A 27,817-nucleotide genomic window follows, 5' to 3' on the forward strand; every position below is an offset into this window, starting at 1 on the left:
TGATCCCACGCTCCCCGTTCCACCACATGCCTAAAAGTCATACAGGAATATTTTCAATACCAAAAGAAGAAAAAAAAAATTCAAAAAGTTGTTTGTGGATTTTTATGACCTGGATGATTGAGAATCTACAAAGATAATGCAAAACTAAGCACAGTAAACACATTGCTATTTGTATCATTAAAAATCCCTTAGGCAGTTATGCTACGAAATAGACAACGACGGGCGCAAAATGTAACCCAAAAAAATCTCAAATTAGCAAAAATCCTCGTCTCTCTTGCAGACCATTTTCAGCCAATTCAGAGGGGAAATTAGTAACAAAAATTGGTGCTGTTATTCGAAGCGGTAGCTTTGGACGTTTAATCGGTTCCGTCAGCGGTATCCCATTGTGGCGCCCGGCGGCCCCACAACACACGACAAACCTGTCCTGCGAGTGCTCCGGGCTGACTGAGGCTGGCCAGACTGTGTGTGGAAGAGTCCATATCGCTGTCGGACAGCTCGCTGCCCGAGCGCAACGATGTCGTGCTGCTGCTCATCCCCGCGGGGCCCATGGAATAGAACATTTCTGTGACGGGGGGGGGGGGGGGGGGGGGACGCACACAGTACGCAACAATTACCACATCGTGAGGCCGCAAGACTATCGTAGCCGAGTTTTAAGTTGACAGGTGGGGGAAGCGAGTCACATGACGTAACTTAAATCTAATTGAAGTTGCCAATTTTAGGATCAGGACAAATTTGGGAGTTGTTTGGCTAAAACCTATGAAAGGCTCAACTTCATTTTGACCTACTATAGTAACTTGGACTTGAACTTGAGACTTACTAGACTTCCTTCGATCTCTGCCAATTATTAAATGTACAGTAAACGCGGGAGTGCTGTCAATAACCCGTACCACCATTTTCCAACGTGGTGACATAAGGCTCCAGGTCACAATCGGCATCCCACTCTTTCTCCCTGGGGCTGGAGCCCAACTGCTTGCTGAGGTCTTCTTCGATCATCCGCAAGTCGTCGGAATCTAGCGGGCGACTACGAACCCCGCCGAGCTTTGTCTCGGACTCTGGAGGGAAGAGAGGAACATGCCGATTGCGACGTAAAAGAAATGTGTGCAATTTGAGCGTCTCCACATAATGTGGGTTGTTCCATGTGTTCTCTCACTGTAAAAACAGAGCCAAGTTACTCGTGTCATGTGTCAACTTGAAATGTACAACAGATTAAAAATTATCGGATCATCTGAGTGAGCTAGTGACAAGAATCCCAAACCTGTTTGTATACAGAGAGCTGCCAGCAGGTCCGTCAGGTGAGTTATCTGAGCCGGAGACAACAGCATATGGACGCAGCCCACCTTCCCATCCAACTCGAACTGAGCACCAGACAGAACCCATGTAAATGCGCCAGGCAAAAACAACAACTATGACACATTTTTTTACTTATCTTCAATTCCTGCAACTGTAACTTTGTGTTCCACGAAACACGCCAAGATTCCACATTGAGCGAGCAATGGAACTTTCCGACCTGTCAATCACTCGTACAATAATAGCCAATTAGATCGCCGCATTGTCTTAACCCCTCTCGCCGTATTGTCACACAAGCAATACTGGTTGTTAGTAGCGTGCGCTTGGAAAAGTTAATGTCCTCAGATGCGCTTGGGGAACGTGCAACTCTAATGAAAGATATCCTGCTAGGTTACAATTGATTAATTTTCCAAAGCCTAAAACACAGTTGACGAAGTGTCTAACGATGGATTAAGGCTTGCGGAAGAGCGCACGTACAACTAAATGTGGACAATATCAACAAACACAAGGCCTTACCTTCAAAGGTAAGTGAGGGAGAAGTATCTTCTCTGAATTATGATCAGTGCTTTATACATTGCAGGAGAACAACTTTCACTTTGTTAGTGTATCACTGACCTACTGAATGAAATATGTAATTTTTTATGCCGAAGAGTCGGGTTAATGGTACGTAAATGCGGCATGTCACGCAAGAGAAATGTCGATTTGCCCATTTGTACCACATCGGACTTTTAAAAAGTACTCATCCTGCTTTACACGCGGAGTACGATTCCACTATTTTATCCTGTTGGATTTCAATATGAAATTTGTGAGGCGTCAAACTTTTTTGTGTGTCGATCGCCAACGTTTTGCTGTAACTGTGACATTGCGTCCTGCTCCGTCCAAAATCTTAATTCCGTGTACGTATCCTTGCGTGAAATAGTTGAGCCCTCTCTGTAGAACTCTCTTGGACAAGTCTGACGCATTTGGCAAAAAAAACATACCGCAACATTATCTTGAATACGCGATAGAGAATCCACTTCAAACATGTTCTGTTCAGTCGTTGTTTTTGGAAGCTTGTGGGACATGGCTAAGGGGGCGGAGCTTAGGATTGCCATCGGAAAAGTCCATTGTGAGTCGAGCATTTGTGCTTTTCTGTTACATTTGGGGCACTCCAAATGAGAGTGGGCTCATTCTGTTTGTGTCACGTTGCAGGAGAGTGACTCTGATGAATCAGGAGAAGTGGCGAGGGGAATAATGGACCGCAAAATGAGAACTAAACCTTGATTTAGATCAGTATTCACCTGAAACATGTCTTTTCTGCAAATAAAAATTGCATTCCTGTTTTCAATATGTGGCTTGACTCAGCACGAGATTGGGAAACATGACACTAAACACACAATGGAGACACGTCACCTTTGGTCCGGGCAGCATGTCGTTCTGTTTAATCTTGACTGTGGTCTCGATAAAACCGGAGCAGCTGCCAATGAGCAGCGGCTGAGACGGGGGAACCTCCAGCGGCTTCTTCTTTTCTTCCTCCTTCTCATCACCTTCACTTTCCTCCTCCAACTCATCACCCTCACTAGCAGCGGTCGACTTCGGCTGTTTCGCCTCGGGAATTTCCTTGAGGCGAGCGAGTGACAAGCGTTTTTGAGCAATAAGTTTACACGCAAAAAAAAAAAAGTTTTAGTGTCATTACAGCCCTGACTTCAAGTAAAACACATAACATGGCAGTCGGTCAGTTAACCTGTGGTCTTACACTGCCCAGCAAACAAATTCACTGTTCAGTGGAGTCTCCGTCACCTGGTCAACGCCAACGCTGTCATAGAGGAGCTGGACGGCGCTCAGCTGGAGGATCTTGTGCAGGAATGCGGGCGGCTGGTGGATGTCGACAGGCACGGCGGTCTGGCTGGATGGGTCGCGGACCGCCTCGTCGAAGTACTCCAACCTGGAACGGGTCATCAACAACGCAATTGATGGATTTTTTCCCGCAGAGGTACAAGGTCTCGAGTGAGTCAGCGTGGGTGCTTGTTTGTCAATAATGTGATAATGTGATTGACTGGTGACCAGTCCAGGGTGTACAGGACTTGGCCTCTCGCCCAAAGTCAGCTCGGATAAGTTACAGATCGTCGTTAAGACTGAATGTATGGAAGCAAATATGTGCCACCAGGATTTGAATTTGAAATTTAAAGTGATCACATTTTCAATAGTTGAATTTCAGCGTAACTTATTAATGTTAACAATTCAACTGGCTACAATTCACTGTCTGAAATTCAGCATCTGTGCCACCAGGCAGGGTTACTTCAGGTCAGAACCAACCGAACAGCCAGCCAATCGCAGTTACGCTTTCTTTGTCACGCGACGCCACGTGCAACTGCGATTGGCTGGCTGTTCGGTTCTGACCTGAAGTAACCCTGCCTGGTGGCACAGACGGTGACTTTTAGACAGCGAATTGTAGCCAGTTGAATTGTTAACGTTGAAAAGTTACACTGAAATTCAACTACAGGAAGTCCTCGGTCTATAACTGAGATGGGTTCCTACAGTAGCGACTTAACTCGAATTTCGACTTAAGTCGGATTCCACCATGAAAGTCAGAATTTACATAAAAAAAACTTTGTATAAAAACAACCCAAATACATTGGAATAAACGAGATAATGACAGTTGAGAGCTGGAGGGAGAAGAAGAAGAAAGGGAGGCTGTGCTTAGCTATTGTGAAGGAAGCTGGTCCTCAATCCTCTCCATCTCGACAAGTCCCGAAGAACCTTGTTTTGTGATCTTTGACATCATCGACATCAGAACGGAACGCTTCACGTGCGCTAAAATATGGGCTTTTTCTATAAAATTGTCACTATGGTCGACTGACTGAAGCCTCGGTGGTGTTGGTGTCTCCCCTTCCTCCAATCTTTTTATGATCTTGAGCTTGGTTTCCATGGTAATGGATTTTCTTTTGGCTGCAGAAGCATTGCTAAACGACACAGCTTTCTTCTTTGAGGAGATAATGTCCAAAGAGGGTGAAAAATGACAAGTTACAAACACGGACGAGCATTAGCCAGACAAAATGGCGGACAGGGGACGGGCGTCGTAAAGTCGAAACGTCTTAGGTCTAGACCAGAGGACTCCCTGTATTGAAAATGTGATCACTTTACATTTCAAATTCTAATCCTGGTGGCACATATTTACTTTCCGTACGAATGAGGATAAGCAGCGTAGAAAATGTACAACTATGGAAATTATGGCCTTATGCGCTCTAGGGATTCCCACAGAGAAACTGAAAGCCTTGGTCAACATCCCAAAATAACAGGAAAGGCTCAACAGAATGAAAGAAGGGCGCGTTCAAAAATAAAACGTCACTATTTTAGATTATTAGATGCACAGTAAGACGCTTTCAGTTCAATCATAAGAATGTTAAACTAACAAGTTATGAAATCGTTGAGGACAATTGTGCATTTATCAGTCAAAATGAGTACTTTAGCCATAGTTAAGTCATACACCACGGCGACATTCCACCTTTGAACACGGTCTGGCCTCGCAATCTTAGTACAGTCCAGTCCAGTACAAACCCTGTTCGCAAATAATCACTCCCAGCCGTGGTAGACGAGCCGAGGTTGGACTGTTGAACGTTTCACCGCACACCAGCGAATGAAAAGCAAACAACAGGCGGCGGCGGCGGCGGCCGTAAAAAGTGCGCGCAGAAAATAAGACAGACTTGTTGATCGCCCAGCAAACTTGTTTGTCTTGACGATTCCTCATTCGAATTTGTGCGCCTGTACAGTTTCATGATTTTTATTGCATAACTGCAGCCGCCAGTTGTGAGATTCAAAGTGTGTGTGAACTGAAATGACAGAAAACTGGAAGAAAATATAATAGGATAAGATGGTCACGCCAAAATAAAAACAAAAAAAATCATTGTAATTGCTTCTTATGAAATATGTTGACATGGTGAGTTTGGGTTTTTCATTAGGTGAAGATATAATCAACAAAATTAGACAAAATTGAATCATGAAAGAAGGATTGGTTCCAGGGGAATTGAGTTTTGTTGTGTCTGAAAATTTGGCTTTTTCGCTATGATATCGCGGAACGAAAATCCATCCATCTATTTTCTTTGCCGCTTATCCTCACAAGGGTCGCGGGGAGTGCTGGAGCCTTCCCCAGCTGTCAACGGGCAGGAAGCAGGGTACACCCTGAACTGGTTGCCAGCCAATCACAAGGCACATGGAGACAAACACGATCCCACCGAGGGACAATTTAGAGTCACGGGGAGAACATGCAAACTCCACACAGTCGGGGCCGGGATTGAACCTGGGTCCTCAGAACTGTGAGGCCAACGCTTTACAAGCTGATCCACCGTGCCGCCCCCGAAAGAAAATTTTGTGTTTTAAAAAAAAAAACAACAAAAAAAAACTGTTAAAAAAAAAAGCATAGCTTCATTATTTCTACACATATCTGCTCGAGGCTTTCTTTTCTTCTGCCAGTTGAGGGATCCCCTTCTTCGGTTGTTTTACAAGTTTTACTTAAATAGTCCAGATGGACCATTATTTATTCATTTATTATTATTCAGTGGCTCAGCTGGAAAGGATTGGCCTCAGAGTTCTGAGGTCCCGGGTTCAGTCCCGGACCCGCCCGTGCGGCTCTTTGTCTCTATGTGCCCTACGATTGGCTGGCAATCAGTTCAGGGTGTACCCCCCCCCCTCCTACCCATTGACAGCTGGGATACGCTCCAGCACTCCCGCGACCCTTGTGAGGATAAGCGGCAAAGAAGATGGATGGGTGTTTTTTCTTCCGTTTTTTGTTGTTGTGTTCCGTATGATTTTACCGTTGTTTTAATTGCTGTTTTTTTAAAGAAATTCATAAAAGATGGCAACTACTTTATCATCAAATTTGTATACATTCGGAAAAACAAAACTAAGTAAATTTTCCACAATTGCTGACATAAAAAAAAATGAAGGAAAGCCACGAAACAACGCTCGAAAGCAGTTTACCGTTTGATGTGCACCTCTAAGGCGACGCCTGTTTCCTGGTCCAGGGGCTGATGCTCAATGCGTACGATCGTGTCCAGGAGGGTGACCTTAATACGACGGAGAACTGCGCACAAACAAGAACAAACGAAACCAGATGGGACAGTCGTGCAGTGCCGTGACAAAGTATTGGCCTCCTTCTCAAAGTTTGCATTTTTGGGGGACAGGTTCCCCACTTTAATGTTTAAAGATCATCAAACAAATGTAAAGACAAATATAACCTAAGCAAACAGCGAATGCAGTTTTTAAATGGTTATTTTATCTATCAATCCATCATGCAAGCAGCTTTAAGGAAAAATAATATTCAAAGCTACTCGGTCCTGTGCGGAAAAGGAATTCTCACCTGCAAAAACTGAAATCAACTGTTTTCTACAACTGGCAATAAGACTTTTACATCTCGGTGAAGACACTTTTGCCCACTCTCCCTCTCACTCTTTGTTTTCATTCAGCAAAAATTGATGTTTTCAAGGTAATTTTGTAGGCGAGCCCCTCCTGGGAAGATCAACTGTTCCATGTTTTCGCCATTTGTAGATAATGGCTCTCACTGTGGTTCATTGGAATCCTAAAGATTTAGATATGACTGTGTAACATTTTTCAGACTGAGAGATTTGAAAGAGTTTATTTCTCATGTCTTCTTCTTGAATTTCTTGGGCTCGTGTCATTTCCCTGCAGCTTTTTGAGATAATTCGGCTGACTTAATTTTGTCAGACAGGTTCTACTTAAGTCATTTTTTGATTGAACAGGGTAATCAGGCCTGGGTGAGGTCAGTGAAAATGAACCAAAAATATGTGATTATCCATAATTAATTCATAAATCAACAGGAGGCATTGGTTTTTCACATAGGGCCAGGTATTCTTTGAATAGTATTTTTTAACTTAGTAAATTAAATCTGCATTTCATGTGTACCTGTGCTATCTCCGATACAGTAAAGCCTCGGTTCTCAAATGTCCCCATTTTCGAACAAATCGGTTTTTGAAAGAAAATGTTGAGATTTTTTTTCTTCTGTTTTCTAACAAAAATTGGTATTCGGACACCCCCGAAAAAACGATACGGCAATGCGCTCCCAGCCTAGCGTACGCTACTACTAAAGCATACATTTTAAGCAAAAACTGTCTTAAATTATTTTATTATATAAAGTATTTAAACTACACATGTATTTTTACTATGCAGTCTATTATCAGGAAAAGCTAAAAAAAAAAAATGCTTTAAAAAAAAACTATTTTTTTAGGCTTGGAACGCATTATTTCTTTTTCGATTCATTGTAATGGGAAACATCGATTTGGTTTTCGAACTAATCACTTCTCGAACCGTTTTCTGGAACAGATTGAGGTCGAGAACCGAGGCATCAGTGTATTTACCTTTTCCTGATGGTCTGGAACAATAAAATGGGGAAACTCTACAAAAATGTAAGAATTTCAGGAGGAAGTCAACACTGTTTCACAACAGTGCATGCGTTTACGCAGAGACTTCCACACTGGGAACTCACCCGTCTCTATGGTTTGTGCAAACATCTCCAACCCCTCAAGTGGGGCCGGCGGCTCCTCGGACGCCTCCGGAGGGTCTTTCAGGCACTCCTGGGCCAGCTGCATGCTGGAGGTCATGCTGGATGACCAACTTTGGGAGTCCCAGCCACCTCCTGCGTACAAAAGTGAACATAAGATACTCCATTTGCACAATTTGAATAACTATTGTACGTGGTGACGCTCCCAGCTAATGGAAGTTCGCCTTATTCCCTTATTTTTCTACTCACACCCACGAACAACACCAAACATCCCATATTAAAAGTGTCAGTTACATCACACTCACAGAGCACCCTCTCCTGGACTGCCGAAGGGACACGGTCGAAATGACTTCTCCGAGTCCACAAAGCACATGTAGATTAGTTGGGCCATCTACTACGCACCGTCCGGAAACCTGCAGAAGGTGAACAGTTGGTCCACTGTTCCCTGGGCGGGACGAAAACCACACTGCTCCTCCTGAATCTGACATTCGATGTGTCAACAGACCCCCTCCGGCAGAAAGAACTTTGTCAGCAGAAATGGGTGTTGCTGCTTGATGTTCTGGATTGATGGATGACGCTTACATAAATACTGTACATATTTTAATGGTACAGTTGAATCAGGAGAGCATTTATCGCACGCTGTGTTAAGGTTCCAATGTCTTTCACTGAAGCTTCAGTGTTTTTTGGTGCCATGAAGTAGGTGTCTGCCTTCAAGGCTCCACTTTTTGTCTGTTGTTCTTTGTCATTTGGTGTATGTTGTCCCTCGTCTAGACCCCACTGTGGGGTGTTTACTGCAGCAGCGCGACAATCATTGACGGAGAATGTCAGCGCTCAACAGTTGCGCCCTTTTTGCCAGCATGCCTGGAGCAGCACACGTTTTTTTTTTTTTTTCTTTATGAAGGGATTGTCAGCGCTGTTCCGACTGTCGCTGGTGTTGTGTTTGAGCCTGATAGGGTTCCCAATCTTCTTCTTTTCCTTTCGGCTTGTCCCGATTAGGGGTCGCCACAGCGCGTCATCTTTTTCCATCTGAGCCTATCTGGTGCATCGTCCTCTCTAACACCCAACTGTCCTCTTGTCCTCTCTCACAACATCCTTCAACCTTTTCTTTGGTCTTCCTCTCCCTCTTTTGCCTGGCAGCTCCATCCTCAGCACCCTTCTAACGATATACTCCCTCTCTCGCCTCTGAACATGTCCAAACCATCGAAGTCTGCTCTCTCCAACCTTGTCTACAAAACATCCAACTTTGGCTGTCCCTCCCTCTAATGAGCTAATTTCTAATCCTATCCAAGCGAGAACCTCAACATCTTCATTTCTGCCACCTCCAGTTCGGCTTCCTGTTGTTTCTTCAGTGCCTCTAATCCGTCCATCATTGCCAGCCTCACCGCTGTTTTATAAACTTTGCCCTTCATCCTGGCGGAGACTCTTCTGTCACCTAGAACACCAGACACCTTCCACCAACTGTTCCACCCCGCTTGGACCCGTTTCTTCACTTCCTTATCGCACTCTCCATTGCTTTGTAACGTTAACCCCAAGTATTTGAAGTCGTCCACCCTCCCTGGAGCTTCACTCTTCCTCCTCTGCCCCTCTCATTCATTTGTCTCCTTCCCAGTGCGTGCCTCCATCTTTCTAATTGTTCCTCCGCCTGCTCCCTGCTTTCACTGCAGATCACAATATCATCCGCGAACATCTTAGTCCAAGGGGATTCCAGTCTAACCTCACCTGTCAACCTATCCATTACTACCGCAAACGGGAAGGGGCTTACCACGGATCCCTGATGCACTCCCACCTCCACCTTAAATTGTTCTGACACAGCTACGGCACATCTCACCGCTGTTCTCCTGCCCTCGTACATGTCCTGTACTATTCTAACACATTTCTCCGCCACACCAGACTTGCGCAAGCAAACATAAATGCATACCATACCATCAGAACACCCGAGAGCTGTTATAAACTATGAAAAAGATGGGTATTTCCTTTTTAAGACCTCCATGACGACTAACCCATTCGGTACTTGGGTCTGCATGTTATCTGGAGACCGGACACTTCCAAAGTGCAGTGGTCGGTGAGCAGAGCCTGCCACGGGATCGTCACCGTGATGCTGCTCACAAAGCCGTCCACGATCTCCAGGGGGGCGCCCAGGGACTCCAGGAGCTCATTGACGGCCTAAAGTTAACAGATAGGAGACGCAGATGACGTGCCGAGCGACACAAAGGGAAAAACATGTTGACTCATTTCCATTTAAAAAAAAAAAAAAAAAAAGTGACTATGGCTACAGATAACTTGGTTAGGATTTTTTTTTTTTTAAATCTTTTGTGTGTTTGCAGAAAACAAACACCAAAAAAAGCCAGGACAAAACTAATAAAAATACACAATACCTAACCTAATGAAAATATGTTACTCGAAACCGTGCAAGGACATCGAAATGATTTGTTCCCACTTGCTCTTTTGTGAGCATCCGTCCAATCAAATCACTTAAATAAATACAGCTGTCACGTTCTACAGTAATCTATTATTATTACGTATGATATGGCCCGACAGATGGTGACACAGTACAGATGGACAGATCATATCAATATGTAAATAACCTGGCAACACAGGAGTGATAATTCTGTTTGTGTATGACGTTACTGGATAGATAGATAGATAGATAGATAGATAGATAGATAGATAGATAGATAGAGATAGATAGATAGATAGATAGATAGATAGATAGATAGATAGATAGATAGATAGATAGATAGATGATAGATAGTCTGTCTGGCAACACAAAAGTGATACAGTTCAATCTATATCTATGATTTACATGTTGCCAAATTATGAGTGGATAGATAGATAGAGATAGATAGATAGATAGATAGATAGATAGATAGATAGATAGATAGATAGATAGATAGATAGATAGATAGATAGAAGATAGATAGATAGATATAGATAGATAGATAGATAGATAGATAGACAGACAGACAATCTGGCAACACAAAAGTGATACAGTTCGATCTATCCGTATGCCTTACACGTTGCCAGGTTGGTTAAAACTCCACCTAAAGGGCGATCTTTTGCAACAAATGTTTCTTGGAAAGAAAGTGGGCTGTACATGACGTCGGAGAATGTTGTTGTTGAACGCTGGCGGTGGCGTTGCGAAACACTCCAATCAGAGTGGGTGAAACAAAACAAAACGACCCCAAAAAATATATCTACATATAATAAAAACACGCGCACACACTACAGTAACGGGGCGATGGTGGCTGTCCACCTTTCCCGAGAGACTCACCCAGACGTCGAGGTTGATCTCCTTGATGACCCCGCTGCCATTGTACAGGTCCAAACCCAGCTGCTCCAAGCTCAGGCGCTCCTGCAAAAAGTGGCCGAGGTAGTGCTGGAGGAGGTAGCGACAGGCCCGCTTCTTGATGGAGCCCGACCAGGGGAAGAGCCAGCGAGACATGGGGAGAGGGAGCGAGAAGCGGCGGCGGCGGCGGAGGAGAACGAGTGCGACCGCAGCTCCTCGGGAAACAGCATAACAGGCGAACGCGAGAGGGGGCAGAAGCAGGAACGAGCCACGGCTAGCTGCGGGGGGCTAAGGAAGGGGCCAGCCGTAAGTCCACTTCTCCCAGGCTGGACATAAAAACTCGAGAGGAGAGGGGAGGGGAAAAAAAAAAAAAAAGATAATTCTTTGTGCGCGACGAGACTTCCCCGACACTACGAACTGGCTCGCTAGGCCACCGGTCCGTTGCCGCGTCAGCTCATATTTTCGACGCGTTTCGGGTCGAAATGGGGCGACATGTCCTGCTGGCTGGTGTCTTTCTCCTCTTTCGGGGCTTGTTTATTGTTATGATACGACAAGTGACGGTATGGCGAAGACGTCTTGCGTCATCGTGACGCGACCCGGAAACGGGAAGTGTAAATAGACGCGCGACCCGTGTACGACTCCATCTTTGTAAGGGCATTTTTTTTCCGAGGAATTACATCATTTCCCCCCCCCCCAAATTGTTTAAAACTATATAGTAATCTTATTACACGTAAAGATCTGACTTTGAAGAAATTAATTTTAAAAATATATATAATAAATAACCGTTAATATATTTATGATATAATTCTGGTATATATATTACATGGAAAATAATAATGTAATCATGCATGACCTAAACCAGAAAAAGTTTAATCTGATTTCATATTTGATAGTGAAGTGCACGTAAAAGTATGGTTTTAACTGTGGAAAAAAATACATTGCAAATCAAATAAATCAAAATAAGGGGGCGGTGCGGTGGATCAGCTGGTAAAGCGTTGGCCTCACAGTTCTGAGGCCCCGGGTTCAATCCCAAACCCGCCTGCGTGGAGTTTGCATGTTCTCCCCGTGCCTGGGTGGGTTTCCTGCGATCGCTCCGGTTTCCTCCCACATCCCAAAAAACATGCGACGTTAATTGGACACTCTAAATTGCCCCTGGGTGTGATTGGGAGTGCGGCAGTTTGTCCCCACGCGCCCTGCGCTTGGCTGGCAACCGGTTCAGGCTGTGCCCCGCCTCCTGCCCGTTGAAATCTGGGATAGGCCCCAGCACTCCTTGTGAGGACAAGCGGCAAAGAAAACAGATGGATGGGTGGCGGAATCTTTGCATTGATGAAGCAAGGTCAAAATAAATAGATATGGATGATTGTGTATACAGGATGGATTTAGGTAATTTCACTGATGAGGACCCATCACCCTCCGACGTTGGCACCCCAACAACAACAGCCGCCGTGGACTCCTTTATAATGAGGTAATAATCACCGCGACAGACAGTCGTGATGATGTGGTATTCCAGGTAGGCTGTGGATTTCGCTGTAATCTGGGATTTGGTGGCGGAGTGCTGAGCGGTGTGGAAAACCAGGGGACGACCCTGAAGCTACACCACACCTGATGCGTGTGAGTGGAGTAATATGCATACGGGGGATTGTTATGTAATACTCCATGACTACAGTCCCTACCAATTATAGATGTGTATGATTAAGGCTATGCGTCGGGTAACTGAAGGGTCGGCGGTTCGAATCCCGGCTCCGACTCTCCGCCGTCAAACTGCTCTCCTAAGATCACCTCATCTTCTTCTCTTTGTCGCGGCAGGATTAGCATCCCGTTCATTATCAGTCCCCAAACTCGGGCAGTGACGGCGCGGACGAGGATCTTCGTGGAGGCCCGGAGACCGTCAAGTCACGAGCAAGCGGGGTTCGGACGCGAGGACTCCGGAGAGGTTGATGCAAGGTCAGGAGAGAAATTAATTCATTGAAGTTTATTTTTCACTCTGCTGTGTTAAGGTCTAGAAAACTCATCGGATCAGCCCATTCATACGCACTCACTATGTTACGGTTCAACTATTGTCGACGCAGTGCCTTCCAGATTTTTTTTTTTTTTTTTTTTTACATATTAATACTGCGGATATTTCACCGTCTTGCATTTGGCTGTATGCTGAATTTTTTTTCTGGTTTAAAAAGGTTCCTAGCTTCAAACGTTACATCCATCCATTTTCTGAGCTGGATTTCACCTTTTGCACAGACAGACAAGTGTCTAACTCACCGCAATAAACGAACAATTACTATATTTGTTTTTATGAACCTGAATGTCAAATTGTTGCCAGGCAGAATTCAGAAGGTTCAAGGGAAGGAAATATCCAGCAATTTGTTTTTACCATTCAGGAAACATGTGGGCTCCCGCTCACCCGTTACCCTAATGAGGACCTGAAAGGTTCATCCATCCATTTTCTTCACCGCTTATCCTCACGAGGGTCACGGGAGTGCCGGAGCCGATCCCAGCTGCCAACTGGCAGGAGGCGGGGTACACCCTGACCTGGTTGCCAGCCAATTGCAGGGCACGTCGAGACAAACGACCGATCACACCGGGGGGCAATTTAGAGTGTCCAATTAATGTTGCATGTTTTTTGGGATGCGGGAAGAAAAACGGAGTGCCCGGAGGAAACCCACGCAGGCACGGGGGGAACCTGCGTACTCCACACAGTCTGGGATTGAACCCGTGTCCTCAGAACTGTGAGGCCAACGCTTTTCCAGCTGATCCACCGTGCTAAAAGGTGTCACGTGAAATGAACGTAGGATTTGATTTTTTCCTGTCCACCTCCTGACTTTGGTTGGTTGGTTGCTAAGCAGGATTCAAAATGCTCTTCCATAACTAGAAATAAACTTGTCACCACGAGACTGTCGGAATGAGAAATATTCTGGTGGGGGACTGGCCACGAAAGAACGTTTTCACCGATACGGTTTCTTTCCCAGATGTTTCCGTGGTCAGCCGTATTCTCCCTCGAGCCCAAAGTGCCAGGCCAGCGCACCAGCGAAGAGTTGGTCACCAACACGCTGATGCTGGAGCTGGGCGCCACGGTGAAGCGGACCGAGCGCATGCGCCTGGAGCGGGCCGCCGAGGGCCAGCGCCGTCGCCGGAGCGGCAGTTGTAGTTCCTCTTCCGCGGCAAACTACGGCTGGTTGGCCAACGTGCCCAGCCAGCAACCCTACCAGCTGACGCCCAACGACCTGCTGGAGCTGCAGGAGCTCTGCGCCAAGGTGCCGCCCGCCCGGTGCGGTCCCGTCATTGTCAGGTGAGAGAAAGACGGGTCCAGTCGCAGGGGAGCAGAACTGTAGAGGAAAAAAATGCAAGTAGTTGACACCCAGCTATTTTTTTTTTTTTTAATCGCCTATAGAGCTCGTGCACCTACGTCATCAAATAACGTCACAGGCCGGAAGTGGCGGTCAAACAAAGCATTCTTCAATGCTAAGTCGGTTGGAGACGACGCAAAAATACGTCTTATAGCGCGACGGCCAGAGTTGTGTCCCATACCGTTAAACATTTACAAGGCGATAATAAACGAAGGTACGTGGAAAAATGAGAGACACCTGGCATAGAGGAGCCATATTTAATGCCGAAGTTGGTGTTTTCGCCGATAAGAAATTGGTCTATTAACCTGCTTCTTGTCCGCTTGTCTCGGACAACTGGACCTACACATTGATCTTTTGAGGAAGTCGTCCAGATTTACACGGAAGAGTTTGAAAGCGTAGATAAACTCTGGACGAATATAAATACTTTGTTGCTGGATCTTTTCTCAATCAAGAATACGTCCCACATAGCGATGGACCCACTCAGATTTATACCAATACCAATATTTCAATAAATGACCCCTGGTTTTACACAAACTTGCATTCATTAACAATGATTGGAAAAAAAAAAAGACAGGGAGTCGGCTCCTCTGTACACGGAAGCGTGTTGCGGCCACACAAACTTCTCCGTGACAGATGTTTTTTTTTTTTTTTTTAAATATGCATCGTTCTCAAATGAGTCCAATGCATATTTAAAAAAAAAAAAAAGATAAGAAACAGCTGGAATAGGTCTCAGCCCCCGTACATGGAAGCGTGTTGCGGCCACACATTAACCTATTCAAACCTCAGAGACACGTTAAACTTCGGTAAATTTCTCCGTGACAGATGTTTTTTTTTTTTTTTTTTAAATATGCATCGTTCTCAAATGAGTCCAATGCATATTTAAAAAAAAAAAAAGATAAGAAACAGCTGGAATAGGTCTCAGCCCCCGTACATGGAAGCGTGTTGCGGCCACACATTAACCTATTCAAACCTCAGAGACACGTTAAACTTCGGTAAATTTCTCCGTGACAGATGTTTTTTTTTAAATATGCATCGTTCTCAAATGAGTACAATGCATATGTAAAAAAAAAAAAAAGACAAGCCGCTGGGCTAGGCTTCAGCCCCCGTACACGGAAGCACGTTGCGGCCACACGTTGAACTTCGGTAAACCTGTGTGACTGACGGTTTATTTTATTTTATTTTTTAAATAGAATCAAATGATTACACGCAACAGATAAAGTTGAAATTTACTGTTGTGGCAATCTCGTAGAGATTTGAGATTTTATTGTTGGATGTTGTGAGGGAGGACATGAGGACAGCGGGTGTTAAGAGAGGAGGATGCACGAGATAGGCTAAGATGGAACAAGATGACACGCTGTGGCGACCCCTAATCGGGAGAAGCCGAAAGAAAAAGAAAAAGATTGTTGGATGTCAGTGTGAGTTTGGCACGGAGAATCACAAGCTCTTCCCTTACCCTCCAGGTTCAGGAGGCTGGTGTCTCAGATGGAACCGGAGGTCTACGAGGTCCCGCGTCTGTTCCGCTCGGTGCTCCACGACTGCCTGGAGGAGGTCACGGGCGGCGCCGTGGAACACAACGCGCCGACGAAGCAGCAGCGGAGCAAGAGCCTCTCGTTGGTCACGTTCCGCAGCAAGTTCCAAACGGGCTACTTCTTCGGGGGGAGCGGGCCCAGGGGGTCCCGGGGCGACCTGCAGCAGCAGGTGGATTGGTCCGACGAGGAGGGGAGGGAGGACGACGACGACGACGACGGAAGGGAAAGAGAGGAGGAGGCCATCAGGGCCTGCGTCAGGAAAGGAAGGAGCAGGAGCATGCCGGAGATCGCGCCTTTGGAACAGAGCGCCCACGGGTGAAAGAGAGGATGACGACGAGGAAGGAGAAGGAGAAGCGCCACAAGATTTTAGAGTGTAAAAATCAACTCTAGACATTTGCAAAAACAAATAAAACATTGATTAAAGGCTGCAGGTTTTACATTTGATAGTATTAAATGTTTCCTCTTGATTTTAATGACAGAAAATGATGGCTCTATTAACTAAAAATAAACAAGGAAATATGCCTACACAATAACATGAAATGTGAGGAAGTACATTGATTTTATATTAAAATTGTAATGTGTCAATTTAAGATTGCAACACTCCTACTGTAACTGCACTGCATATTGAGGAGTTCCTGCAATTAGTTATGTGTAACTTACTGCTATTGATATTACTAATAATAAATGCAATATAAGCTATCACTTCAATACAGATTGCGTATTTGAAGTCTACCTAATGTCCATGAATTATTTTATATATATTATATATAAAGATTTTTCTGCATTCCCTTGGCCACAATTCAGCACCATCACTACAGTGTGAACAAAACCATCTTTTTGTTGAAAATTGGACAAAAATTATCACATACATGGCCAATAAGTTGTTGTTCTTTTCCTTTCGGCTTGTCCCATTAGGGGTCGCCACAACGTGCCATCTTTTTCGATCTATTCCAGTCTACCCTCATCCGTCAGCCTGTCCATTACTACCGCAAACGGGAAGGGCCTGAGAGCGGATCCCTGATGCACTCCCACCTCCACCTTAAATTCTTCTGACACGCCTACAGCACATCTCACCGCTGTTCTGCTGCCCTCGTACGTGTCCTGTACAATTCCAATAAATAGGAAAATAGGTTCCAATAAGTTCTAGTACTAATAAAATGAGTCCTGATAGACATGATTTATTACTAATAAAATAACACACTTTGTCATAAGTGATAATTAGACAGGGCTTGTGTGGTGTAATTATTTTGCTGCCGGCTAATCCTCTTGTCCCAAAAAGAAAATCCCACAAATGCCGGCAACCCGTTATTCATTATTAAAACGCCATTTCTGATCAATAAACGGTCGCTATTTGCTCTTTGTACACGAAATGCAAGGCAGTCAGCAAAAAAAAAGAAGAAAGGAAAACAAAAAACAAGAATGGACTGTTTCTTCTTAACAATTGGTCACTTAAATAACATTCTGTACATGGTGACGAATCCGAGAGGGTAACGTGTGCAAAAAGGACATCCGAAGAGACTTCTGGGGACAAAACCCCTTCATAAGCGCCGACGTCCAACAGGGAAACGTTCACGAGATCCATTATGGTTTCATATTAAATGCTCTTTCTGTCGTATAATCCGTCTTGAGGACTTTGCACCGGCTTGGGCTTCGGTCGGCAAAGTTCACGTGGGGTCAGCGCGTCCGTGCGTGCGCACCCCAGATATTCTTGCTTACATTTGGCGCACAAAAAAAAATAACGCGATGAAAAAAAAAAATCTTTGAAGCAAGCAAGTCTGACGTGAAGCTTGACGTTTGGCTGAACATTTCACATATGGACAAAAATCGGAATTAAGAGTTTGCAGAATCAAACCGTTAGAGAGTAGCTATAAACATTTATGAATCATCGGTCAAAATAGAATTCTGAACAGCTTTCAATTCACTCTCGATACGATGGATGAAGAAGATAACTTTTTTTCCCCCCTCCCACGTGGGGAAAAAGTTCTCCACTCCTTCGTCCAATTAAGTCTTGTATTCCTTCCGTGGGATTCCCAAGCTTCCGTTTGAAACGAAACGTCTGTACTTCAAAAAAAAAAAAAAAAAAATTCACAGTTTGTTGCCGTGTTCCTCCTCACGCGAAGAAGACGACAAAAATGATGAAGAAGACGATGAGGACGAGAAAGATCTTGATCATGAGCCAGCGGTTGGACGACACCGACTGGAAGTACTTGAGGATCTCCGAGTGGGCCGCCTCCACGTTCAGCTGCGTGTCCTCCACGTTGGAGTCGATCCTGGGAAAAACGAGGAACAAAAATGACTTTAAACCACACTGGAAATCGCAAAGTCAGCCAATTTTTTTACACCGGGAAAATCACATCAAACTTAACATGGTAGTTTTTGTGCACAAATTGATAGGAATATGGAATAAAGGAAGCATATCTGCCTCACAGTTGACTTTCTGAGCTCAAAACTCCGCTGATTTACCCTTACAATTTTTAAAAAGAATACAAGGAATTCATATTTGCCTATTCTCTGAAAAAGTTACTGATAAAGTGAAAACGAATTGTTCTCTATTGATGGGTAGGTAAAAGTAAAAATGAAAAATATTTCATGCGCACCCGATGTGGAACATGGTTAGCACATCATCGGGGGCAGGTTCCAAATTAGAATCTTGGCTCAATCAAAAAAAATAATAAAAATGTACACCACGAGTACTTTCCCCACCCACTATATTATGGAAATGTGACAATTAAAACTAAAAATAGGACTGGAGATTGGGGACCCTGTTTAACTATGAAAAATAAGATTTATGTGCTTCTGATGTTAAGACTTTTGAGTGGGTAGCATGTCTGCATCATATTTGACAGAATAGAGGTAATTGTCAAATAGTTTTTTTTAATCTTTGTTGAGAATAAATGCATCTCCTGGTGGGCTTGATCCTAACTCAGGTAGCTCTGAGGGGGAAACAAAAAAAAAAAATGTGAAGATGGAGTTGTGGTTAGCAGGTCAGCCTGGCAGTGAAGAGGTCCACGTGCGGAATTTTTTGTAACATCCCTGTGCGGCATTTCTATGCTCTCCCGGTGCTTCCTCCCACTTGGGGGTGAACACGCAATGTACCACTTCCTGACAAGCGAACAAGAGTGGACCCCACCTCTCACCCGTAGCGCTGTTTGAAATGTTTGACTAACCTCTGGATGGTCTCCTCCTGCTCTTTGACCATGTGTGCCAGCTGCTGGAATATGGAGCCAAGTTCCACGATGGTGCTCTCGATGTTCTGCATGGTGTCCGCGCGGCTCTGGATGTACGAGTCCTGTACAAACACACGTGGTCTTTTTGTGAGCAAACACGACTCACAAGCTCTCCTGGTCAACAGGACGGTACACAAAATCTTCAGCTTCAGACATCAAGTGAAGGTGGTTTGTGTTGAATGCCGTAAATTTCCGGCCTATAAACCGCAACTTTTTTCCACACGCTTTCAACCGTGCGGTTTATGCGGCGGTGCGGCTAATTTGTGCATTTTTTTCCTAACGGTCGCAAAAAGGGGGCACTCGAGCAGGAAAGGTAAGTGAGAGCGGTGGAATATATGTGCCGAGAAAGTGACTTTTACAGGTCCGGCCCTGTTGGCGCTGCGCTAGCGTGTTACTGCCGTGTCTCAGTGATTTTTACCAGTATGTTTTTTTATAAACAAAAACAGTGCAGCGGTGCTAGCGTTCAACTATCTGGACCGTCTTTCTTTGTAAATATCTCGTGTTTCAATGTGGCCACTTGCGGCTATGTACCAAATGATATTTCCTTTACAGATGTACTTGTTGAGGCTTCTAACCAGGTGCGCTCTGTAGGCCGGGAATTACGCTAATTCAACATGTTCTCAGGATTGTGCTCATGCTAGAAGGATGTCTCTGTTTTGAGTGCTTTCTCGCCATTTTGCTGCTTCTTTATGCGCGTACAAAGCTGGTAAACCAACCTGCTCATCGATGAGCTGCAGCTGGAGTGGGTTGGCTTGAGAGTCCATGTCAATGGCCACGTCCCCCAGACTCCGGGACTCGTCCTGCATCAGGACCGAACTCTCTGTGGGGGGGGGAGCACAAAGACGACGCACACGTTCAAAGCGCTTGCACGCGCACGTGCTTCCGGGCGGGCAAGCAAGCAAAGCAGAAGGAAGGGGCGGGCTTGTCATGATATACACTCTGAGAGAGGCAAGCGGTCCAGGGAAATACCTTTTACATTTGAGGATGTAAAGCCCTGGTAGTCATTGCGCGGCTCGCGAGCTGCATGCGGCTCCTGGGCCCCTTTTTTGCGGCTCCCTAAAATATGTTTTCATTTTTGCGTTACTGGAGGACCAAATACAGGGAGAGTCATTCACAGCTGGGTTTTTCCAAAAGCACGCTGCTATTCAAAAATGCGGCAACTAAGTTCCTGTGGCATTTTGAAAGAAAATGCATCATTCCTAATGCAGTTAAAGCATAGAAATTGTTCATATCTGTCCCTTTTGGAAAAAAATGTGCATTAAAATAAAGGCCCAGACTGTGACATCACATATAGTGGTTGACAATATATTAGATCAGCAGCCGATGCAAGGCTGTTAGGTAGCATAGTTAAGTGACAGTCGTGAAAACGATGAGAGCTCCCACAAATGGAAAGATCCAAATGAAAGCACTCCATGCTGCTGGATGCTCTGGTCCAAAATATTTAAGCACAGTATCGTGCCTACAAAATCAAATCCCTTGCTTTTAAAATGGCTTCAAGTACAAATACTCCTTTTCCTGTTGGAGGCTAATTACAGCAAGCACATCATTTCAGAATCAGAGAGAAAAAGAAAAAAAAAAAAAAACGCGAGTAAAGGCCGCAAGCATCCCACTGGCAGGGTCAAACAAAGTTCTCCCGCAAAACAGCAAAAAAGAAGAAAAAAATTCTAATTAAAGAACTTTGGGAAAACTGATGAATCTCAGCTGATGTTTATATTTAGTTAAAAATGTCTCGTTTCGTGGAATGGATGTGAAGGGAGCAGCTCTTTGAGAGGACTTGCACGCAGGAACAACAAACATTTTTTGCCGTCACGTGGCACCATAGGGTCGGCTGCATATTATCAGTAATAGTTTATGGTACGTGCAATATGTGTGGCAACACAGGACGTCTTGTCAGAAGAAGGAGGGTGGGTGCTGTGTGTGACGACCCAGAGCGGGGGGGGGGGGGGGGAAGCTATGTGAAATTATTTTCTTTCTATTTGCACCATGACATGTAAACTTTGGGGCTTTGTATGGGGCATTTGCCACGCCTTGTGGAGAGTTAAGGGGTCTTCATAGTTTTTGCGCACACTGAAGTGAGTTGTCATCAGTTTCAAGGAAGCATGCTTGAAAATCTGTGTATTTGGGGAAGCAGCTAAGGTTAGCTTGTTGTTAGTAGAAAGTGACAGAGTACCATGCCCACGTGTGTGATCTTTTCTTAGGTTACCGATTTTTCCGCACTATAAGGCGCACCTTCAATGAATGGTCTGTTTTAAAACTTTTTTCCACATATAAGGCGCATAGACTAGACGCTACAGTAGAGGCTGGGGTAGCCATCTCGCTTTGTTCCGCCGGGAACTCTGTTTAGTGTTCTTTATTTGCCGCAGATCATCTTGTTCCTTCCTCTACTTCTGCACCGATGATTTGTTAATGTTAAATTCTCTCGCCGCTGCTCTATTCCCATGTTCTACTGCGTGACTGATCGTCTTGAGTTTAAACTCTGCGTCTTAAGCGCCTCTCTTAATGGGAGCCATTTTGCGGTCTTTACACAAACGGAAATGAAACGTTTATCCCAGCATTCAGCGTGCGCTACTTCTTCTACAGATGGAAATGGAGTCGGCAGCTGCTTATTATAGTTGCGAGACCTGTTGCGGCTCACTATTGATCCACATAGAAGGCGCACTGTCTGCTTTTGAGAAAATTAAAGGCTCTTAGGTGCGCCTTATAGTCCATAAAACACAGTAATTAAAAACAAGCTAGCGTAATTTCAGGCCTATAAGCCGCGACTTGTTTCCACATGCTTTCAACCCTGCGGTTTATGCGGTAATACAGCCAATTTGAGCATTTTTTCCTAACGGCCGCAAGGGGACACTCGACCGGTGGAGTATATGTGCCGAGGAAGTGACTTTTACCGGTCCGGCCCTGTTAGCGCTGCGCTAGCGTGTTACTGTCGTGTCTCAGTGATTTTTACTGGTATGTTTTTCTTTAATCGGCCCTGTTAACGCGGCGCTAGCTTGAGCACAGCGGCACTCGCGTTAAACTCTCTGTGTACTGTTTTTCTATATAAATGTCTCGTGTTTCAATGTGGGCACTTGCGACTTTGACACAGCTGCGGATTATGTATGTAGCAAATTTTATTTCCTTTACAAATGTACTGGGCGAGGCTTATAATCTGGTGCGCTCTGTAGGCCGAGAATTACAGTAATCAATGACGCAGGAATCATTGTTGCTTGCCAATCAATAATTGCAAGTTGTGATGTTCCCTCTGTTTCTTTGTTCAAATTAATTGTCATTACGCAGTATCAACTCCCCAGACTCCCCAAAAAATGTGTCATATAAGCAAATTACTGAATGATCAATTACCACTAAACTAATGTCGAATAACAATTCAAAAAGAATTCTTACTTCCTTATAATAAACCTTTTGCACGTACACATTTTAACCATTTTTGTTCACTCCGTCCACCTCCGATTTGGCCCGCGTTTCCGTTTTAGAACGCAAATGTTACTCAGGCACAGGTCCCTCCACCCCTGACAGAGTAAACAGGAGCACGTCGCCCTTACATCTGTCGTGCCACAGCTTTACGGGTCAATGTTATTTGTAAGCAGTCTCTCTCACGCGCACACACAAACGCACAGAGAGTTAGTACTTGTTTGGGAGGCATTGGGGACGGGAGTGAACTTACTGAAGTTATTAGCCATGAGCGGAGAGGACGCGGCAGGAGGTTGGGAGAACTGCTCTCTCCTGCTGCGCTGCTGCTTCAGGTTCTGTGCGCAAACCAACGAGGAATACAGTAACTACGCCTCACATTGCTTCGGACGCCGCGTTGTATCGTAGCACGGGCCTCCACTCACCTCTGTTCTGACTTCCAGGACTGATTTGAAGTCGTTGGACATTGAGGCGAGTTTGGACTGGAGGGGGAGAAAACAACGACGTTAAAGCGCAGATTCTCTGGATCCTCTTTCAACTGTGGCTATTCTAAGTAGAATAATTCAAGGATGAAAAATGGTGATTCAACACCAACGATAAAAAGGAATAAATAATACAGGTCAAGCAAACATGTGTAATTGATCAATTGGGGGAAAAAAAAAAAAAAAAAAAAAGACATCAGTTGTTCCTAAATTAAATTCACATCCTGGACTCGTTTTATAATACAAATTATTTAGGCTACTGGACAATACTTCATTTCTTGGAGAATTACATTTTCACACGTATCATTAAAATGTCTTCCTATCTACAAATAACACAAGCAATTGTCATATGTTTGGCATTTTGCTCGCTTGTTGTAACAAAGGTAAACAACCGAAGACAGATAGTGTGTACCGTAACTTTTTTCACATGCTTTCAACCCTGTGGTTTCTGCGGTGATGCAGCTAATTTGTGCATTTTTTCCAAACGGTCGCAAGGGGGCAATCGTGTGGAAAAGGTAAAGAGTGAGACCGGAACATGTGTGCAGAGGAAGTGACTTTTACCAGCCATGTTAGTGCTGCACTAGCGTTAGCACTGTACTAGCGTGTTGCTGTCGTGTTACTGGCATGTCTCAGCGATTTTTACCAGTAATTTTTTTTTTTAACCGGCCCTGTAAGTGCCGCACTAGCATTAAACTCTTTCTGTGTACCGTCTTTTTAAATATCTCACGTTTCAATGTGGGCACTTGCAGCTTTTACACAGCTGCGGCGTATATATGTACCAAAAGGTATTTCCTTTACAAATGTACTGGGTGAGGTTTATAACCAGGTGCGCTCTGTAGGCCGCGGATTACGGTATTTGGGTGTGAATGTACAAATGTGTGTACGTAAATGCGTGTGTATGTATGCATGGAATATTACGGTGGAAGTAATAGCGCACTTATCAATGTATGAGTGTGTTTACCTGTAAGGACACCACAATGGTGTTTGAGTGGGTTTGGATGTGTCTTCCCCCTGGAGCTCCGCGTGACCTGATCAAGTCTTGCAGCTGTGCGATCTGTTTGTTTAGGCTGTTAATGTCCTACAGAATGCGACAAACTTGTTGTTAAAAAAAAGGAAATCACAACGTAATAACGCGTATCACGCAAGCGTTGCTGTTCACTCACCTGTTTAATGATGTACGTCAGCTCCTCAATCTCCACCGCTTTGTCGTCAAATAGGGATTTTCTTTTTGCCACTGTAAAAAAGACAAAAACAAAAATACAGCATGTCAACAAATACATTTTAATAAAGAATCAGGAATTGCAACAAAGGTAGCTTACAAATTGTGAGCTTTTCCAGCTTGGAAAATGTATTGCTCAGGTCTTTTCCAATCCTCCTGCAAGGACAAAGACATAAAAACAAATTTGTAACAAGGGAGATTTTGGTTGGCACAAAAAAAAAAAAAAAAAAAAGAAAAGTAAAACAACAACAAAAAAAAGTCATGTTTAGAAGTCTAGAAGAAGTAGGATTTTATTTCTTGTTCTCCTACTAAGATACAGCAAAATATGCAACTTTCTTTTCTTGAGGCTTTCAGCCAAACATCCAAAAGAGACAAAACTTACTTGGCCATGACTGTGAAGTCGCTGCGCTGCCTGAGAGCGCTGAGAGCAGGTTTATTGGGCTGCACTCCATTCTGTTGGGGGGAAAGAGAGAAACAAAACTACGCAGTGAAAAAACGTCGAGGATCGCATAAAATGTTGTTTAAAGATGGACAAACAAAGGCATCATATGTGGACATTTCAAAAACAACCTGGAGGAGGCGTTTTAGGGCCACACTGAAAACAAATGAACTGTCATAAATTGCGGGCAAATATTTGTTTTGTAATCACTTGATGGTGTCAGTGAAGCTCACAACTAGCACACGTTTGCCACATGGTAAATAATACTTCAAAAGAGATGCTGGAAGTGTTTGCTCCAAGCCGTTGACTTCATTGCCACTCCCACTTGAAGCTTGCTGTAAAACTAAATATCAAATTGTGTATTTCACCTTGGGAAAGTCCCAAAGCATTGTTTGTTTAATTTTCTGGCAACAAAAACAAATGTATAAAATTGATGAAATTTTTGGCAGCGAAAGTAAATTTGTTGTATCTGACAAGTTATTCCCGCTTGGCTGCCTTGTATTATTGTGTGTTGTTCATCCTGTGCACACGTTGGCCTCTTGGGAGATGCGTGGCGCACACATTTTGATAAAAAAAAAAAAAAAAAAAAAAAAAAGAGACCAGAATAAGGTTGCAACTCAAGAATGCCTTTTTTAACAGAGTAGGAATAATATATGCTTGTGAGTATTGTTATATTATTTGTGTATGTCGTTGCAGGGTTTGTGCGCAAATGTTTTTTATTTGAAGCTATTTCAGTGGCAGCTCTGCTTGCCTGTCAACAGGATTTTGCTTTGTGACGCAACCATTAAGACGCGGATGTCTCCAAAACGAAAAACACGTGGTGTTAAATTATACAACGTGTGCAATTCTTTTTGTTGCGTTTGGTTTTACAGTCACCTTCATTTGTAGTGTAAACAAAGAGCAGCCTTAAAGCAAGCAAAGTTGGAGTCTTTATGAGGAACACTCGGGGGATGTCTGCATCAGCTGATGCCGTTAAAGGATTGATAAGTAAAATGGATGAAAAAGTGTTGTGAATGTGTATGTCCTACGCTACAAGTGGGGATGAAAATAAATTTGTAGCTGAAATCTTGCTCAATACTTTATTGAGACATGTTTGTGTAGATTATTTTATTATTGTACATTTGTTTATGCCTTGGGTGTTGGTTAACGTTTGGGTGTTTTCACTCAGTGTGGTCAGTGAAACGACTGTCCTGCTTATCAGTCCGCAAACAGTTTTTGTTTTTAATTATTCACAATTGTAAATTGCCCGAAGGCATGATTGTGAGTGCGAATGGTTGTTTGTTTCAATGTGCCCTGCGATTGACTGGCGACCAGTTCAGGGTGTACCCTGACTCCTAGCCGAAGATAGCTGGGGTAGGCTTTGGCACTCCCACGAGCCTCGTGAGGATAAGTGGCTCACATAATGGATGGACAGGTGATTACTTCAAGAGCTCTGGAATTTTCATGCATGCATTTTTCATTCACTGAATAAAATTGCCAGATAAATATGTTTATTTCTGTATGATTATGACTTCATCAATGCACGCAACTTTTCTCTCTCATTTTCAGAGTGGCCTTGACATTCTAAATCTACAGCCGAAAAGAGAAGTAAACAAGGAACCAAACCGAATAGTTACAGTGTAAATGCACACTTTGGGGTAAAACCCAGGCCTAAATATTACAAATGATTCCCGTGTACAAACCTGTCTGCCTTGGAGAGATCTGCAGGCCGACTGGAACTCGCTGGTCCGGTCGCGACACGTCATCCTGTCGCCGGTAAAACGCCGGTAGTTCGGCGGCTTAACAGCTCCCAAGGAAGCAGAAACCTCGTCGTTGTTGTTGTGGGTGGGACTAGATGGGGACAGACACAAGTAAAGAACAAACGTCAATATGAGAGAGGCGGGGGAGGGGGGGGGTGTTAATAAATAAAAACACAAGCCCCCAACACACTTTCGGTATCCATAAGAGACGTGTACGAGCGTCACTGAGGGTTAGTCAAAAAGCTGTAGCCTCTCTTTGGCTCGTTGCTTTCTGGGTAGGTTAGTCAAAACTTTAAATATATAACAATAAACAAACCAACTCACACTGGAACTATAAAAATAACACACTTTAGTGAGAGTTCTAAGTGATAATCGGTCTCCCACTTTCTACTCGAAGGCCGTCGCGGACGTCACAGCTGATCGCGGGCTAGCCGGCTAATGCTAACGTTAGCGTCAAAATGCTAACAGGTCGTTTCGTGTAGTCCATCCGCGTTAATTCGACTGAATGTGTCCCGCTCGGGTTCCATTACACGCGCGGGGTGATAAACACTAGTAAATTGTGACTTACTTGTGAACAAAGCTACACCATTTTCCTCTCAATGCTTCTGGTAAAAATATGGGAAGAAAAACAAGAAGGCAATCAAAGTGCCGATCGGGAGCATTTCCGGTCTTGACGTCACTGCCACGTTGACTTAAAACCGTGTAAAAAAAAAAATCCCACGTTGTGCCACTGTCTACCACAAGAGGCCGCCACATTCTCATTTACGCCTACGTGGCGCAGGAACGAGTCACAAAGATTTTTTATAACACGGGTGACGTCACAAGAAAAAAAGATACTTTTATATTTGGAATATTCGATTTCGGAATTTAAAAATGAGTTTTCCCCAAAGATAACGTTTATCAAAAGAATGCCTTTGCGTCCATGAAGATCTAGAAATATTTTCAACAAGTAATAACTGCCACCGTGGCTGGTGTTATAAAAATGTTGAATTGTAGGGATGTTTTAAAAAAAAAAATAGAATTATGTTGATACACGTTACACAGGAATTCTAGCATGTCGCAACCTTATGACAAACAGATCATGAATAAGAAAACTAGACACTTTTCAATGATGTCGCTTAGTCTGGTTTAATTATATAAATCTATATTATTTATATAAAAACAGTTACATTTTTTAAAAAAATCTACAAATATTAAATTCACATATTTATATTGTGACCCTGACTTTGGTGCGGGCAGTGTGGGATCGATTCCCACTGCGACTAACTGGCGACCAGTTCAGGGCGTATTCCGCCTTTCGCCCCAAAGCTGTGATCAACTCTGGCTCTCCCGTGACCCTTGTGAGGATAAGCGGTTTGGATATATTGTCA

At 44.1% G+C, this 27,817-nt stretch overlaps 3 protein-coding genes across 7 annotated transcripts in view; 1 reads left to right on the forward strand and 2 right to left on the reverse strand.

The window, feature by feature from the left end:
- atg2a (autophagy related 2A) overlaps nt 1–11,227 on the reverse strand; it is a 35,745-nt gene extending 24,518 nt beyond the window's left edge. Inside the window, exons 1-9 of the mRNA XM_061835800.1 lie at nt 11,052–11,227; nt 9,781–9,943; nt 7,766–7,915; nt 6,244–6,346; nt 3,067–3,211; nt 2,680–2,886; nt 1,256–1,355; nt 888–1,052; nt 420–562 (exon numbers count right to left, since the gene is read on the reverse strand). Coding sequence (XP_061691784.1) covers nt 420–562; nt 888–1,052; nt 1,256–1,355; nt 2,680–2,886; nt 3,067–3,211; nt 6,244–6,346; nt 7,766–7,915; nt 9,781–9,943; nt 11,052–11,222 — 1,347 coding nt within the window. The 5' untranslated portion in view covers nt 11,223–11,227. The remainder of the gene's footprint in view (nt 1–419; nt 563–887; nt 1,053–1,255; nt 1,356–2,679; nt 2,887–3,066; nt 3,212–6,243; nt 6,347–7,765; nt 7,916–9,780; nt 9,944–11,051) is intronic.
- Nucleotides 11,228–11,232: 5 nt separating this feature from the next.
- On the forward strand, nt 11,233–16,974 carry zgc:162144 (RD3 domain-containing protein). 4 transcript variants are annotated; one of them, XM_061835806.1, is made up of 5 exons: nt 11,254–11,372; nt 12,439–12,675; nt 12,873–13,010; nt 14,030–14,349; nt 15,868–16,974. In XM_061835806.1, exons 4-5 carry the CDS (start codon nt 14,030–14,032, stop codon nt 16,253–16,255), a joined length of 708 nt encoding a protein of 235 aa, XP_061691790.1. In that variant the 5' UTR covers nt 11,254–11,372; nt 12,439–12,675; nt 12,873–13,010; the 3' UTR covers nt 16,256–16,974. The 4 variants fall into 4 exon arrangements, with proteins under 4 accessions (XP_061691791.1, XP_061691790.1, XP_061691789.1 ...); XM_061835805.1 differs by having other exon boundaries at nt 12,439–12,531; XM_061835807.1 differs by lacking the exon at nt 12,439–12,675 and having other exon boundaries at nt 11,233–11,372.
- Nucleotides 16,975–17,089: 115 nt separating this feature from the next.
- On the reverse strand, nt 17,090–27,158 carry stx5a (syntaxin 5A). Of its 2 annotated transcripts, XM_061835803.1 has the most exons (12): nt 27,016–27,158; nt 26,391–26,538; nt 24,652–24,722; nt 24,370–24,425; nt 24,214–24,284; nt 24,012–24,128; nt 22,994–23,050; nt 22,825–22,906; nt 20,133–20,219; nt 19,880–19,983; nt 19,104–19,225; nt 17,090–18,206 (listed from the first exon to the last, which is right to left on the reverse strand). In XM_061835803.1, the coding sequence occupies exons 2-12, from the start codon at nt 26,451–26,453 to the stop codon at nt 18,047–18,049; spliced, it is 990 nt and encodes a 329-aa protein (XP_061691787.1). In that variant the 5' UTR covers nt 26,454–26,538; nt 27,016–27,158; the 3' UTR covers nt 17,090–18,046. The 2 variants fall into 2 exon arrangements, with proteins under 2 accessions (XP_061691787.1, XP_061691788.1); XM_061835804.1 differs by lacking the exon at nt 20,133–20,219.
- Between the last annotated feature and the right edge of the window lie 659 nt (nt 27,159–27,817).

The sequence above is a fragment of the Syngnathoides biaculeatus genome, chromosome 11 (genome assembly GCF_019802595.1).
Source record: "Syngnathoides biaculeatus isolate LvHL_M chromosome 11, ASM1980259v1, whole genome shotgun sequence".
Taxonomy (NCBI): Eukaryota; Metazoa; Chordata; class Actinopteri; order Syngnathiformes; family Syngnathidae; genus Syngnathoides; species Syngnathoides biaculeatus.

What these genes read in the sequence shown, in the direction of transcription:
- stx5a (XM_061835803.1), bottom strand. Translation starts at nt 26,453, where the DNA reads ATGACGTGTCGCGACCGGACCAGCGAGTTCCAGTCGGCCTGCAGATCT. An exon ending in GACTTCACAGTCATGGCCAA is followed by an intron (nt 24,426 to 24,651) that starts GTAAGTTTTGTC and finishes TTGTCCTTGCAG; the next exon opens with GAGGATTGGAAAAGACCTGA. An exon ending in TCCTGGAAGTCAGAACAGAG is followed by an intron (nt 22,907 to 22,993) that starts GTGAGTGGAGGC and finishes GTTTGCGCACAG; the next exon opens with AACCTGAAGCAGCAGCGCAG.
- zgc:162144 (XM_061835807.1), top strand. Translation starts at nt 14,030, where the DNA reads ATGTTTCCGTGGTCAGCCGTATTCTCCCTCGAGCCCAAAGTGCCAGGC. An exon ending in TGCGGTCCCGTCATTGTCAG is followed by an intron (nt 14,350 to 15,867) that starts GTGAGAGAAAGA and finishes CTTACCCTCCAG; the next exon opens with GTTCAGGAGGCTGGTGTCTC.